The 17,380-nt window shown below is 34.8% G+C and overlaps 1 protein-coding gene across 4 annotated transcripts in view; it reads left to right on the top strand.

The window, feature by feature from the left end:
- The window catches only part of MYO5A (myosin VA), a 227,318-nt gene that overhangs the window by 104,328 nt on the left and 105,610 nt on the right, over positions 1-17,380 (top strand). For all 4 annotated transcript variants that reach the window (XM_027840790.1, XM_027840789.1, XM_027840788.1 and 1 more), the window contains exons 7-11: positions 4,055-4,136; positions 8,974-9,081; positions 10,491-10,597; positions 14,987-15,252; positions 16,758-16,839. In XM_027840790.1, coding sequence (XP_027696591.1) covers positions 4,055-4,136; positions 8,974-9,081; positions 10,491-10,597; positions 14,987-15,252; positions 16,758-16,839 — 645 coding nt within the window. The remainder of the gene's footprint in view (positions 1-4,054; positions 4,137-8,973; positions 9,082-10,490; positions 10,598-14,986; positions 15,253-16,757; positions 16,840-17,380) is intronic.

The following is a 17,380-nucleotide window of genomic DNA, read 5'->3' as shown; positions in this document are numbered from 1 at the left end:
TAATGTTTGAGTATACTATACAATATTATCTCACTGGATCCTCCCAAGAACCTATGAATTAGATGCTGTTAAGATCCCCATTTTACAGATGAATAAACTGAAGCTAAGAAAGGTTAAGGTACCTGCCCAAGGTCATACAACTAACTTTTCTCATATATCTAAATATATGCACATGAATGCATCTATACATGTACATATATACACATGTATGAAAACATATATGTACACATGTATATAATTACTGCTTTGGAGCATTTTTGGGTAAAATTTTTATATATTTTTTCTAATTACATGTAAAAGCAATTTTTAACATTAAAAAAAGTATTTGAGTTTCAAATTCTCTCCTTTCTTCTCCTCCTTCCTGCTTGAAAAGGCAAGCAATTTTTTGTATATATTATACATGTGTAGTCATGCAAAACATATTTCCATATTAGCCATGTTGTGAAAGAAAACAGACCAAAAAGAAACCAAGAAAAATAAAGAAAGTAAAAAAAAGTATACTTCAATCTGCATTCAAACTCCATCAGTTCTTTCTCTGAAGTTGGTAACGTTTTTCATCATAAATCCTTCAGAATTGTCTTGGATCTTTGTATTTCTGAGAGTAGCTAAGTCATTCACAGTTGATCATAACACAGTATTGCTATTACTATGTACAATATTCTCCTGGTTCTGCTCCATTCACTTTGCATCAGTTTATGTAAGTCTTTCTAGGTTTTTCTGAAAACATCCTAGTCATCCTTTCTTATAGCACAATGATATTCCATCACAATCATATCCTACAGCTTGTTCAGCCATTTGCCAATTGAGGGGCATCCCCTTAATCTCCAATTCTTTGCCACTACAGAGAACTGCTATAAATATTTTTGTACACATAGATCCTTTTCATTTTTCTTTGTTCTCTTTGTAATTATAGACCTAGTAGTGGTATTGCTGGGTCGAGGGGTATGCGCAGTTTTGTAGCCTTTTGGGCATAGTTTCAAATTGCTCTTCAGAGTGGTTGGCTCAGTTCACAATTCCACCAACAGTGCATTAGTGTCTCAGTTTTTCATAACCCCTTGGACCATTCTTTCATGTGGTTGTGAATACTTTGCAGTTCTTCTTTTGAGAACCATTTGTTCATATCCTTTGACAACTTATTGGGGAATGGCAATTAGTCTTATACATATTTATTAATTGTTTAAATATCTTGGACACCAAAACATTATCAGAGATATTTGATATAAAGTCATTTTCTCATTTGACTGCTTTCCTTCTAATCCTATGTGAATTAATTTTGTCTGTGCAGAAGCTTTACAGTTTCTTGTAATCATTTATCTGTTTTATCTTGTATAATTATTTCTCTCTCGTTTGGTTAAGAATACATGTCCTACCCATAGTTGTGAGGGGTATATAATCTGCCTCCCTCCATTTTTTTCAGTAGACTTTTTAACTTTAAGGTCATGTATCAATTTAGATGTATGACCTTGTATTATTCTATCATATGGCATAAGATTTTGGCCTAAGCGTAATTCACTTCATTCTTAATCAGTTCTAGAGCATATTTTGCCAACTTTTTCTCCTCCTCCATTCCATTTCCCCCACATTTAAAGCAGATGTCCTAGCCTTACTCACCTGAAAAAATTAAAGCTTTCCAACATAAATTTCCTTAACCTTCTTTCATTTAAAACTTCTGAATATTATTGTTAATTGTCTCCTCTTTGATAATAGAAGAGATATCCCTATTCATCCCTATGGCTAATTCGTGTACCTTTGATCTCATTCCTTCCCATCTCCTCCAGGACTTTTCTCTAGCACTCATGCTATCTCTGTCATGTATCTTTGATTTGTCCTTTGCCTCTTACTATTTGTCTACACACACTTATGTTTGTATAACCTTAAAAAAAGACTTCTTTTGATCCTTCTGTCCTATCTAACCTACCATCCCATCTCTCTCCTCGTCTTTACTGCTAAACCTCTTAGAAAAAAAGTGTATATGCAAAGCTTCCATTTCCTCTTTATCCTCTATCTTCTTAATTCCTTACAATCTGGCTTTTGTCCCCACCACTCTATTAAATCTACTCCGTCTAAAATAATCAGTGACCCCAAATGCAGCTGACTTTTTCAGTCCTCAGCCTCCTTGATTTCTCTCCTGCTTTTCATGTAGTTGACCGCTCTATGCTACTGAATATTCTTTCATTTTTTAATTTCAGAAACATCCTATGATCCTTATTATTTTTTTGTTTCTCCAACCACCATTTCTTTGTCTGTTTCACTACTGCTCTATCTTTTTCCCAGTCCTTTGGATGTTCATATGTTTAATCTCTGCCCTCTTCTTTCTTTTTCTATATTTTTTGCCTCAGTAATCTCATTCAATTAACATGATTATGCAAATGACCCCTAAAGCCAAATATCCAATTTCTACCTTTTTTCTGTGGATCTAGAGATCCACATCTCCAGCTGTCTTCAAGTTATCTTATTCTTCATGTCCCTCCAGGACCTCAAGCTCATCACGTCCAAAATCAAACTTATTATTTTCCCCCCAGACCTGTTTCCATTGTGTTTCAATATTGATATTTGCCACACAGCGATTCACCCATTCTCCTGTATTTGAAATCTTGGAGTTCCCTTTGATTCTTCCTTCTCGCTAATCTATTGTATCCAATTCAAACCAATCCTGTTATTTCTACCTCCACAAAATCCTTTGTAATTTTCTCCTTTCCCCATCTTAGTCTATGACCTCATTACCAATCACTTGTACTATTGTAATACCCTTTCCAGTCAGTCAGTCAGTCAATAAGCTCCTTTACTAAGTTCCTATTATGTGCCAAGCACTGTGCTAAGCTCTAGGGATACAATGAGAGGCAAAAGACAGTCCCTGCCCTCAGGGAGCTCCCAGTCTAATGGGGGAGAAAACAAGCAAACAAATATGCACAAACAAGCAATATAAAGATAAATTGGAATAAGAGAGGAAAAGACACTAGAAATAAAAGTTTTAACCATAACATTGACCCCCTTACAATTCATCCTTTATCCTACTACTACTAGAATAATTTTTGCTGTGTTGTCCCCCATTAGAATGTACGCTCCTTGAGAGCAGGGACTAAGTTTCATTTTTGTCTTTGTATTCCCAGTACCTGGCACATAGTAGGTATTTGATAAGTATGTGTATGTGGATTTATTGAATCTTATGCACAAATACAGTCATGTCATTCTTTTGCTCAAGCATCTTCATTATCTTCCTAAAGCAACCTAGGTGATGTTCAGACTTCTTTCCCTGGCATTCAAAGCCCTTTATCACCTGGTGCTACTCTGCCTTTTCAGCATTATCTCATTATTATCCTCCATTCACTCTAACACTTCAGCTAAGCTGACTTAGTTGGTTAGTCCCCTAAATGTATCATGTGATCTTATAGCCTCTTTGTCTTTGCTAATTTTGTTCCTTATGCCTTGAATGCCTTCCCTTCTCTGTCTTTGCCTGTTGAGTTCCTACCCATCCTTTTAAGTTTGGTTAAATGCCAGCTTCTCCATAAAGCCTTCTTTGATACTAAGTTCCCTGACCTTCTCTCATTTGCTAATGGACATCCACCTCAAATCACATATGGGATTTTATAACTCTCCAATATTGTATCTTGTAATTTTTACTTGTATGTTTGTGTCTTATCTTACCATAAACTCTGAGGGCAGGGATCATATCTTGTCTAAATTTTGTATCTCCTCTTGTACCTAGTCACTTATAGAATTCTATGCCAGTAAACATTGATCTTGAATGAATAGAGAGCTGTGGCTTTAAGCTAAAACATAGTCATTGCTTTTTTTTAATTGCATATCATGTATTAAGCTTTTTTCTAATTAGCACAAACAAAATATCACAGTCAAAAGTATGGTATTTGTACATGAAGGGTAATGATACTTATATTCAAAATGGAGAGATTGAAATTTTATGATGTAAATGAAATTGAGAGGTTAGGAATGGACTATGTTCATTTCACCAGATCATGAAATTAAAAAAATATTTCATCATTCAGTTTTCTGAGTTTGATTACTGTAATTGAAAAATCTTTTCTTTTTTTCAAAGGCAGAAGAGGAGAGAAACTATCATATCTTTTACCAGCTGTGTGCCTCAGCAAAGTTACCTGAATTTAAAATGCTACGATTAGGTATGAAAATGACATTTGGGAGTCTGATATTATTTTCCACTTATATCTGGGCTAATTAATTGACTTCTTAAACAGGAAGCTATTTACATGATAGCTACCGGGAGGAAGCAAAGTTTTTTTAAGTAGAAGAAATGCGTTTTTGAAGCAGTACTTGAAGAAAATTATCCTAGCACTTAATTATGAGACAGATTAAAGTGAAGAGTGAATAGAGGCAGGGAAATTAACCAGGAAACTATTGTGAAAATCCAGGTAGGAGGTGATAAGAAAGTAACATACTAGTGTAGTGGCTGTGGGAATGGAAAGAAAGGGCAGATCTAAGAGATATCAGGGAACAAGAATTATCCAGGCTTAGGGATGAACTAGAGCCCATGAATATTCCTCTAGAATCTATATAAGGATTGAGATATTTACCTAAAGCATATAGTAACATTTTAAAAACTAAAAACAGCATATAGCCACCATTGGTTGCTGCAGAAATGACTTTTATATTAGAGCCATCTTCCCGAGTGGTGAGGTTTTCTTTTAAAAAGAAAGAAAAAGTTCTTAAACACTCTACCAATTAGTTAATGTTCCTTTATTAGTAAAAAGCTATATCAAGTAAATTAACAAATAAATGTTTGGTAGGCTAAAAAAAAACCAAGTTTTTAAACTGATTGTCTTAAACATTTAAATAGTCCAGCACAATGCTGGGAACTACTTAAAACTCAGTGCCTTTCATTAAATATTAGAAATCTGCAGTGATGTTCTAGAATAGTGATGGCTTCCCAAGATGCACAGAGTAATTCCTGACCTTCAGCATGGGGTTGAGATTGCTCACTATACTCAACAACAAACTGGGAGTCCCCTAGGCAGCACTGAACTAGGAATCAGAAGAACTCGATCCTAGTTCCATTTTTGCCACATACTAGACATATTGTCCAAGGTTGTCCCAGTTTTCAGAAAATGGAAGAGAACAGAGCCTGGCAACTATAAGCTAATAAATTTAACCTGGATTCCTGGCAGATTCCTAGAATATTAAAAAGATGTTTAACAAAATTTAGAAAAGGAAGCAATGATCATGAAGAGCCAGCATGACATGGCATGTTTAGCTACTCTTATCAAGAGAACTATCCAAGACAATTCCAAAGAACCCATGATGAAAAATGCTTTACACTTCCAGAGAGAGAACTGATGAACTCTGAGTGCAGATGGAAGTATACTTTTTTTTACTTTCTTTATATTTCTTGCTTTTTGGGGGTTTTGTTTTGTTTTTGCAACATGGCTGTTGTGGAAATGTGTTTTGCATGGCTTCACACGTACAACTGATATATTGTGTGCCTTCTCAATGAGTGGGGGAGGGGCAGAAGGGAGAGAATCTGGAACTCAAAATGTTTTAAAGTGAATGTTAAAAAAAAAAAGGTAAAGGGCACAAAAAAAAAAAAAACCCAGAACATGTCATGGTAAACAGACCTTATCTCCTTTTTTTTTTTTTGACAGGGGAGTGTTATAGATATAATTTACCTAGATTTAAACAATGTATTTGGTAAATTTCTCATGTTGTTCTCATGGAAAGGTGTGTCTAGAGACTAGACAATAGTAAAGTTAGGTGGATTCATGAGTTGGTTAGACCTAAAGAATAGTCATTAATGATTAGATGTCACCTTGAAAAATCTGCAGTGAAATTCCTCAAGGATCTGGAGTTGGCCCTGTGCTGGCTAACTTTATTATCAGTGACTTATATAGAGGCATGCATGATATGCTTATAAAATTTTCAGGTGACACAAAACTGGGAAGAGTGAGTTAACACACTGGATAAAAGACAGGATCCAAATGATCCTAGTAGGTTAGTATTGGGATAAATCTATTAAGTTAAATTGGGATAAATGTAAAACCCTACATTTGGGTTCAAAAAGTCCACTTCACAGGTATAAAATGTGGACATGAGAGAGAGATATGATTAGATAGTTTTTCTGAAAATGATTTGGGAGTTTTAGTGGACTGCAAACCCAATATGAGTTAACAGTGTGATATAGAACCCAAGAAAACCAATAGAATCTTAGGTTGCATTAAGAGATGCATCATGCCCAATACTGTTGAAGGGCTATGATGGGAAAGAAAGATTAGATTTATTCTGCGTGGTCTCAGAGGTCAGATGTAGGGATAATGGGTAGTTGCAATGAGGAATATTTAAAGCTTGATGTAAGGGGGGGAAAAGTTCCTAACCTTAAGAACTATTTCAGAAAAATGGGCTTCGTTGAGAGGTAGTGGTAGTGAGTTCCTTCTCAGAAAGAAGGAAGAGAAATGTCTTCAGAGAAAGGAAGGCTGGATGACCACTTGTCAGCATGTTGTAATGGGAATTCTTATTCAGGTATTCATTGTGCTAGATGACTTCTGTCTGAGGTCACTTCTGACTCTGAAGTTCTGTGATTCCAATTCATTCTGTGTTTCACTGACTCTTAGGGGACTAACCCATTTTATCTATACTTCTGCCTAGGACTAGTGAGTTCTATAAGTCATATCTTGACATCCTTCAGGTAGAGCATAGAGTAGCCTGAGCTAAGGAAAGTATCATAAGGTAGGCTGTTTATATGTGGTAGGGGGCAATGTTAAGGGAGAGAATCTAGAGGACTGTCAGATAGAATTTAGGGTAACTCTTTAACATTATTAAAATAATTTAGGAAATTGTACTAGATAATTCATTAGTATTTTTTCCAGTATTTAAATTGTGGGCTTAAAAACAAACCAGATAGAGGGATAGTCAATCAGTTACCACTTATTGAGCATCTGTGATGTGTCAGGTGCTGTTCTAAGTACCACAAAGAAAGGAAAAAGAGTCAGACCCTTTCTCAAAGAGCTTACTTACATTTTGATGAGGAATACAACATGCAAACAAATATGTGCAAACAAGATATTTAAAGGATAAATTGGATGGAGGGAAGACACTAAAATTAAGGGGGAGCAGGAAAGATTTCTTTCAGCAGGTGGGACTTTAGCTGAGACTTGATGGAAGCTAGGGAAACTAGGAGATGAAGAGGGAGAGTTCCAGGCACAGAAGACAGCTAGTGACAATACTCTGAATTAGGAGACTGAGTATATTATGTGAGGAACAGTAAGACAGCTAGTGTTGCTGGGTTGCAGAGTATATGGGAGGGGAAATGAGGGGTGAGAAGACTGGGAATGGGTGGGGGAAGAAGCAAGGATAGGGAGAGCTTTATAAGCCAGAGGACTATATATTTGATCTGGAAAACAATCTGTAGTCAAATTCCAGTGGAGATTACATGGTAAGATTACATGGTTATCTCTCTTATGCTAATAATCAATTGTTGAATTAGGACCGGATTTTTTCGGAAACCTGTAGGCTGTTCAATCTTTGAAGGACATTGTTGATCCCAAATCCTTGAGGTACATGCCCCCAAAATTAATTAAAAATCAAAGGTATAATGAATCCAAGGTGTTTCTGGTAGCACTTGCCCGTATCACATCACATAACTTCACTGCAGCCTTGGTTCTGAACACAAAGTATATGTAGTGTGCTGCCAAAACAGAAAAAAGGGTCTTGAGAGGAAAAAGTTTAAGAAACTCTGGTCTAGATTGCCTTGAGGCTGGGGGTGATCTGGGAGTGAGTGATCAGAGTCATGTCCCCTAGCCCCTTATTAGAATAGGTCCACTGATCATTATGATAATCATTTTTCTCATTGTTAATCAATCAAAGTTGATTGCCACCCTCAGGAACACCCACTCTTCTAAGGGCATATAAACATTGATTGGGTTCCATGAGGAGTCTTTGGCATTTGAGAGTGCCGCTGACCCCTTTTATTAATTATCTGTTAGCATAATTAATAAAATGATTAATTACTCAGAAACTATGTTTCTTGAACTTTTTATATGTCACAATGGTTAGTTAGAATTGTACAGTGCATTGATTAGATTTTTACTTTTGTTTAAAACACAACATTGATGTTACTTTACTTGTATTTATATTTCACTTGGAGCCTATTATGGTTAATGGTGAGTAGGACAGAAATCGATTCCATAATTGAGAAACTTTCTGGTTCTCATGCTAAGGACTGAACAAAGGGCTAGGGAGTGACAAAATAGTTAGACAGATTCATCAGGATATCTCTAGCTTGAGGAGACTTCATTAATAGCACAGAGAGGTGATTTATGAGAATGAGGTCACTTTACTCTTGGGCCAATCTCAGGGTAGACTCTGGAATAGGTGAGATCAGAGCTGAACCTTGAAGGACAAATAGGATTTGAACTAGTAGAGAAGAGGTGGCTGGGAAAGGTATGAGCAAAAACACTGAAGCCCCCAAAAAACACAAAATAGGAGTAATCTGGTTTGCCAGGTAAGTAGGAGATAAGCCTGGAAGATAAGTATGTTAGCACCAGATTGTAGAAGGCCTGGGACTATACTTGATCCTGTAGGCCAGAAGTCCCTATCTAGTACACTGGGATCTACTGATTGTTTTTGAAGCCTTACCTGATGTCTCTCAAAGCTGATTGGTACTGCCAGAGTCTTCCACACTATAGTTTTTTAGGATTTCCATGAGGAGAAGATCATACTTAGCAACAGTAAAGTCTTAAGTGATTGGTTTGGGGGCTCAAGAAGAGAGAGGAGTAGTCAAACGTGATTAGAAAGTTTAGAGCCCTGGAGAATAAAGAAGTCAGGAAGAGGAGCTAGCAATTAATTCCATTGCTGGCATAAAGGAGCTGCTTTTGACAGAAGTTTTTCTTCCTAACACTCACTTGGTTTTGGAAGGGGATTGCAGATAAAGAATTTTGGGAATGCAGTCATTCAAGAAACATTTTTCTTAGCACTTATAAAATGAAAAATTCTTTTTTTCTTCAATTTCAGGAAATGCTGACTACTTTCACTATACAAAGCAGGGAGGCAGCCCTGTAATTGATGGAGTTGATGATGATAAGGAAATGATGCATACAAGGCAGGCCTGTACTTTGCTAGGTAATTTTACTTTGGTGTTGAGACTCTATGATCCACAATTTACATATGCATAACATGACTCATGTAGCTCTCATCTAGAATGTTAACTTGGTTTATATTGCCTGGTGAGTACCATTGATAGTCATAGTTCCTTAGAAAAACAACTTTTTTTCTTTGCCTCGCTGCAGCTACTTCAGGATTTGTAAAAATTCAACTAAGTGCAGAACCTAAATCAAATGAACAGTTTCAGATTTAATTTCTGATGTTTTGAGGAACAAATATGACATAGCTGCTATATTGACAGTCTTTTCCCCAAGTCTTACTGAAATTGCAGACATGATATTTAACTTTATTGTTTGCAAACAGTATTAGGTTTAAAGGTTAATAATGTAGTTCTCTACTTTAAAAATGCATAGCTTTTAGAGATGAACTATTTTAGTGCATCAGAATATTAGTAACTTATAATAAATATTATAGTACCTTGAAAAGTAATCCCAGCTTAATTTACTTTCTAAGTGAGTATACTCTTTGAGAGGAATTTCATTGCAAATTAATAGATTGTGAATTTGAAATATTTAATGTAAGACTGGGTAAGAACAAAAAAAATGGAAAAACTCATAACATCTAAGAGATAGAGATACTTACATTAGATTTAACTCTTAATCACATTAAGGGAGGATTCTGCTGGAGACATGGATTATATAATTAAAAATACTTTATGTTTAGCTAGAATGCATTTTGATATTTTCATTCAAATATAGTTATGCCTAATGTTCTGGTAAGTCATGATACCTTATACAAGATAATGAAGCCACCAGAATGAGAAAAAGTTGAAAAGCTGTCTTCAGCTTGGCTCCTTCCGTAGCTCCTTTCTGTTCTCCCTCATGTTAGGAATGGACAATGTCATCTGTTGGACTGATATACAACTTTAACTTGACCAAAACTTCCTTCATTTTCTAATCTTGTACTCTGTATGATTTATACCATCCTTAGGGCTTATAGGAAAAAAAAAATTGACTCCTGTTGGGTTTCAGGCTATAGTCTGAGTAAGAATAAACAGAGACATTGCTAATGTCTGCAAAGGGCTTGTGCTCAATATGTTATTATTATTATAATTAATTATATATTATATATAATGTATACACAATTATATATTGAATTATATTATTATTATTATAATTATAGAAGATGAAAGGTCTAATATGTAGAGAGGTTAGGGGTGTTGTTCCTGAAAGTTTCTCCTTTTATAGGTCTCTGTGTATGTCTCTCCGAAATTATGCATGTTATAATAATGTTAACAGAGTTGAAAGTCTGATTTACCATGTTTCCATGTATATAATCTATTGATAATCGGGATTTGGCTGTGTACCTAAAAGTCCCTTTTGTGAAATTTGCTACTTATTTATTATACTGTTCTAATATTATTTGAGGAATTAATGAGTCCTATCAGATGGGAATTTTCCGAATACTTGCTGGCATCCTTCACCTTGGCAATGTTGGGTTTACTTCCCGGGACTCAGAGAGCTGCTCAATACCTGTAAGTCTAAAACATTTTAAAAATGATTGTGGTTGTGTTTTAGGATTAATAATGCTTTTTGTTTGGTTTGGTTTTTTAAATGAAAACACACATACTTAACATCTCTTTAAGAACATATTAGAGAAACAGTTTCATACAATGCCTTGAGTACTGACCTAGAAATAAAGAGACTTGAGTTCCAGTTCTAGTGCTCTTGTTTTGTGACCTCCTGAAAGCCTTTTAATCTTTAGAATGATAGTGGAAAACCTTCAGTCTACAAGCGGATTGTCCTTTAACTTAATCTCTTTTGGTTGATGGGGCAGAGTACCATTTGGTCTAAGTATCGTTAGCAAGAATTAGTATCTCAATTTATGCCTACAGTTTTGAAAATACAATATCGACTTTAAAGTTACTAGTGACCTTCTTTGTAGAATGCCCACAAAAGACCATAAAATCTCAGAGATGATCTCACACAGGGGTTCTTAACTTTTTTTGTGTCATAGACCCTGTGGACATTCTGGGAAAGCCTATAGACCTCTTTTTAAACCTCTTTTTAGAATGATATTTTTTAATTCATGAAATAAAAGATCTGGGATAAAGGAATCCAATTATGTTGAAGAGCAGTAATCAAAATATTTTTTTAAAAAGCAAGTTCAATGGGCCTCAGGTTAAGAACCCATGGTCTAGTGTTGTCCTTTAGTTTGTAAAGTGCTTAGCATGGTGCCTGGTACATAGTAAGCACTATATAAATGTTAATCATTATTATTATTATTATTATTATTATAGAAGATGAAAGATCTGATATATAGAGAGGTTAGAGGTTTTCCTCCTGAAAGTTTCTCCGTGTGTGTGTGTGTGTGTGTGTGTGTGTGTGTTTTAACCTTTTATTCTTCTGTGTCTTTATGGGTCTCTCTGTGTATGTCTCTCTGAAATTATGCGTGTTATGAGACCTTTTCTTTGGGTGTCTTGCTTTAATCTCTTTTTTCTTTGTAGATATCTGTCTACCTCTGACTCTCCGTGTTTCTGTCTTCCTTTAGTATTATAGGATCAAAGATTTAGAGTTTGAAGAGTCCTTAGATATTGTCTAGTTCAACCTCCTCATTTTATGGAAAAGGAAAACTGAAAACATGAGAGAATAAGTGACATGCCGTGGGACATCTAGGAAGTGTCACAGCCAAAATTTGAACCCAGGTCTTCTGACTCTAAATCCATTGCTCTTTCTGCTGCACTAGAGAATAATAGGTTGTGACATTTTGGGGCTTTCTTGCCCTTGTTCTTTCTCTTTGTCATTCTCTCTACCTTTTTCATTATCATCAAAAAAAGGTAGCCCACCAGTAGCCATGAACACTAAATCCCATAATTACTTTGCCTAAGCTCAAGGAATGCAGAACTCCTGTAGATCACAAAATGAGTGAAACACAGAGCAGTTCTGCTTAGGCTAGGCAGTATAGCTCTTCCTCATTTACCTTATTCCTCTCTGTCTCAATCCTTTAATTGATCATAGAACTAAGATTTTTTTAAAAATTTATTTTGTAGTCTGAATAGAAATTTGTTCTCTGATCCTAATTTTTAAAAGTTTGTGAGTGTAACACTTTTTTTTCTTCTGTCACAACAAACAGTGGCAAACATGAAATGAATCTTTAAGGTGTTTTTCATTTAGCTTGCTCTTGATCAATAAGAATGCAAATTTTTATTCTTTTCTGAACTTTTCAAGAAGATAAAGAAATATGACACGTGAAGTTACTTTGGTATTTGAGGAGGAAATCTCATAAATCATTTAGATAGTAAAATTATGTTGGCCAGTTTGTTTTGTGGAGAAAGGTTTGACCCACATGGAAGGAATATTTTTTCTTTCATTCTATGATCATTATATTTGTAGCGACCTTAGGTAAGCCACTAACCTCTGGGTCTCAGTTTCTTAATCTGTAAAACAATGAATATTAAATGATCTCTCTGATCTCTTCCAGCTCTAAATCTATTTCCCTATTACCCCTTCTTTATGGTCTTTAGTCTAACACAGTTCTAGTCACTGAATTCTCTTTGTGCCCATGCTTATATTTCCTGACCTCATTGGATAATTTTGCGAAAGATGGTGGGGTTGAGACTGCATGAGTTTTCATCTGATTTAGGCCTTGATTTCTTCTAAAGAAATCTTATAGACCACATTTTTTTTTTCAGGTGAACTCATTGATACCCATATGACTAACTTTGCCTTCACATTGAATTTTCCCAAATCTTTGTAATTTTAAAAATCAAGACTATTAATACAAGTTTAAAAAACACATGACATCACTGTAAGTCTTTTTTTTTAAAGCATCAGTGTACTTCCCTTAACCTTAAGATATGGAGAAAAGATTGTTCTGAGAGTAGACTAGTTATGCAGTTGATTTAAAGCATTTCCCAGGACTCATTCTCATCCTCATCCCTCTCTACTCCTTTGAATTTCCATCTTTCTTTTTTAGCCAGAACTTTGTTGATTTGGCAGTGATTAGAACTGCTACAGAAGCTATGTAGAAGCTTCATAGCCTTTGTAGGAGATGAATGAATGAGACAAGTTGATATTTAAGAAATATAATCCTGCCATGTTCCAGTCATTCTAAGAATGTGTATAATCAAGCTAAAGTATTTATGCCTTAAAACAAAGTGGTTACCAATTTAGTTTGTAAGTATTGTCTAAATCTAAGTTATATAGATATATACACACATGCACCAGTTTAACTTGTCTGACAGAGGTTGATGACCTGTTTTGCTTGATTGTACTACATTTTGTTCTAATGATGAAAGTGTTTTCTAGCCTCCTGTTTACAAATTCTCCCCCTCCCCCCGCCAAAAAAAAGGAACAAATCAACCAACTCTGTGGCTCAAATTCCTTAAATATGGAGCAAGATAACTTGGGTAGCTTGGGTACCCTTATCAGAGTTTCTAGTTCTTATCACATCAGTGTTTTCATGTTTTGCTTGCTTTGTTGATGGATTTTTCTGATCTATTATAAGTTCTTTTGGGAATTTTAGTCTTCTATGTTTGGGGTTGCTGTGATTTTGATGATGCTGATCCAGCATTTAGTTGAATAATTTAACCCTGCTGGCACTATAAATATACATTGCCATAATGAAAATAGATGACAAAAACATAGAATCAGGACTCAAAAGCTAATTTAGCCTTCACTTATAAAAACCTCTGTCCAAATTGTGTCAATGCCTGCCAGTTCTAAATTGACTTCATTATCCATTTCACTTCACTAACTAAATCATAGAAAAATCATGTGAGTTATTGCTGATCAGTATTGTCACCATCATTAGATGTTTTATCTTAAAGTTTTCTTAAAATGAGATTTCTGCTTCCTTCCTCTCTTCCTTTTTTTCTTCTATGGTTATAATAGAAAAAATATTGAACACATATTATCAGAGAGTATCCTTCATTTATTTATCCTCATTATTCTTGATATTAGCAAATTTTCTTAGAGATTTAGTTCATCTGATATTGATATATGACTAGAATATTTGAACTTTAATTTTAATCCATTTGGGATGGAATAGTTTCTATTCCTTGTTTTATGATAATATTGGTTGTTAGGTCTCAAATGTGCTTTTACTTAATATAGGCAAATGTTCCTGTGCTGTTTAAAATAAGTAGTTTCTACATAGCAAAGCAGGGAAGTTTAGCTCAGGAAGTGATGACTCCATGCAAGAAAATAAGTATAGAATGTACTGACCTACTTTCAAATGACGTAGTATTCATGTATGTACATTTAAGATGCTTATTTTAGGGAATAGTGCCATGATTTCAATAATGCTGTTTGCTAACAAATGCTTAATATATTTGTATTTACAATGAATTGGTAGCTAGACAAAAAGAAGGAAAAATGGAGAAGTATAGTGCTGTGATAAAAGCAGGAGACCTAGATTGTAGCCCTAGCTCTGTTGTTAATCAGCTGTATGACCTTGATCTTGGTCATTGACCAGTTCTCTCTGCCTTAGTTTCCTCATTTATGAAGTAGGGATAGTAATGTTGTTTTTATGAACTTGATGAAGAATCAAATTAGACTGTGTAATCTTTTTTTTGTTCTGTTATATATATGGAAATGTTAATCTTATTTAGTGTTTAAATTCAGAATAAAAATAAACTAATTTGAAAGAATTAAATGAGAATTTGTGTAAAATGCTTTGGGAAAACATGAAGCACTATACAAATTCGATTTATCTATAGAAAATAAATAATAATTATTAATAGTTTTTATACATTAATTTGTGTTATTAGCATTGCTACTATAGTAGTCATCATCTGATGACCTTGGCAAATTCTTTTTTTTATGTCAGAGAATATCCTGTTTTGTACTTTCTACCTTCACAAATATGTTCTGGAAAATTCTTGTTATATGACTTATCTAAATGAGCCATTTTATTTTGGCAGCCAAAACATGAGCCTCTTATCATTTTCTGTGATCTTATGGGAGTTGAATATGAAGAAATGTGTCATTGGCTTTGCCATAGGAAGCTGGCTACTGCAACTGAGACCTATATCAAACCAATTCCCAAATTTCAGGCCACTAATGCTCGGGATGCCTTGGCCAAACATATCTATGCTAAACTCTTTAACTGGATTGTAGATCATGTCAATCAAGCTCTTCATTCTGCTGTAAAGCAGCACTCTTTTATTGGAGTGCTGGATATTTATGGGTAAGTGTATTATGTTAATTTTTAGTGGTGTTCCATAAAACTTATAACAGATTAATTCATTTGAGTGGTGGAAAATTTACTTCTAAAGAGAAATAACCAAATAACTTCAAGGTGTTATTCGATACTCTAACTTTTGCCCGTTTGGATTAAAGAATTTCGTCATGGTAGTAATGTAATTATCTTACATTATGTAAAAATTAAACTGGGATCCAACTCTAGCTTACTCAGTCTAGTAAAACATTTTTGCTTTGACTCTCTCTTGTGATAAATTATCATTAAACTTTTCCATCTCTATACCTTTAAACATGGTATCCACCACACCTGGAATGGATTCACCTGATATCTTTGTTGTGTTGAAACTATCTTCTTTCTGCCAGGCCCAAATCAAATGCTCAAATAGTCAGTACACATTTATTAAGCACCCACTATGTGTCTGGCACTGTGCTAACCACTGGGAATACAAAGACAAAAAAAGAAAAGAAATCCCTACCCTCAAGGAGTTCACATTCCAGTGGGAGAAGACAACATACAAATGTCTAAAAAGGAAGGTACTTAATGTGGGTAGCATGGTGAAGAAATCAGAAAAGTCTCAGAGTTGTCCCATACCTCCTATATGAAGTTTTTTTGCTTTTTTTGTTTTTGCTTCCTAGAGCTGGAAGTTATCCTTTCTTCCTCAAATCTAACATGCTTCCTTCTTTAGACTTCTCTTATGTTCCCATTAGAATCTGACTTGTATTATATTTGTTTGTGTATATATCTTCTTTACCTACTGTATTAAAAACTCTTTGAGGGCTATCTCTATGTTTTAGTTTCATCTTTGGTGTCTTCAGCACCCAGCATAGTGCGTTGAACATAGTAGGCACTTAATAAATGTGTATTATATTGAATTGAATTGAATTATAAATCTAATCTGACCCTAACTCTTCCCTTCAATATATTCTACTTTTTACTGTTAAATTCCTTATTGTATATTTGTGTTCAGTGTAATACTTTTCATTTATGAACTATGCTTTTTAAAAAATAGACAAAATAGACAAACACACACAAAACTCTGCTTAATTTTTTGTTCCTGTGCCATTTGTACCAAGCTCTCTTGGTATTCTCATTGGAATAATGGTGATTTCAATCGACCATTGAGGAAGTACTATAATGACCCCAAACACTGTACTATGTGCATTTATTAGTGCTATATTAGTACTTCAATAGTACCATAATATCTTTATTGATGACTTTAAATATCTTCCACTTTGGGGTGAGATTTCCAAAGCTTATTGTCCTGATAGTACAATATGTTTATGCTTTTCTGTTATCTTTCTGGAGTCTGGTGGACATTCAGGTTCATGGTCAATGTCATTGACTTGGAACCCTCTTCCAAGAAAGTAGTCAAACTTCATTACTTTGGAGAGAGAATTTCAGATAATTTAGGGCTTTCCTTAATGTTTCTGTTGTGCAGAGTTTTGTATGTGTTTGTCTATTTAAACAGCCAATTATCTTTGGTTTTACAGGTTTGAAACATTTGAGATAAATAGCTTTGAACAATTTTGCATCAACTATGCCAATGAGAAACTACAGCAACAATTCAACATGGTAAGAATTTTCTTTATTACATTCCCCTCTGCTAAAAAGTGATTCCTTTGAAAAATCTGAGTTGTATTTGAAATCTGATTCCTGAAATGAATTCCCAAATTATACTTATTTTCTCATGTTTAGAATAGTTTAGGAAATGATGATTAATAATTAATATAATATCTAGAGTATGCCATGGTCTGTGTAGACTCCTAATGTACGCTGCCCCTAGAATGCTCAGTGGAGCTACACTGAGAATCTTGTGCCCCTAAATGAAGTTCTTAGAGTAGCATGATAGGAAGTGGTTTGGAGAATACAGACACTGCCTTTTGTTGTGTGTTTGAGGTGATTTTATGTAATGCTAAGATTGCACCTTAACTCTTATTTGCAGTGTTACATGATTAGAATTAGAAATTAAATCTCCCCATGTTAGACTCACGATTTTATGGTGTGAAGCACACCCCCTCCCTGAAAGAACTCGTTTTCTTGAATAATGGTTGCTCAGTGAGTCAATGGAAAAGTTTCTTTAGCCTTGTTTTTTACCCTCCTATATAGCAGGTAT

Source organism: Vombatus ursinus, unplaced genomic scaffold (assembly GCF_900497805.2).
Source record: "Vombatus ursinus unplaced genomic scaffold, bare-nosed wombat genome assembly UNPS02014848.1, whole genome shotgun sequence".
Lineage (NCBI taxonomy): Eukaryota > Metazoa > Chordata > Mammalia > Diprotodontia > Vombatidae > Vombatus > Vombatus ursinus.
This window is presented reverse-complemented; position numbering and strand designations above follow the sequence as displayed.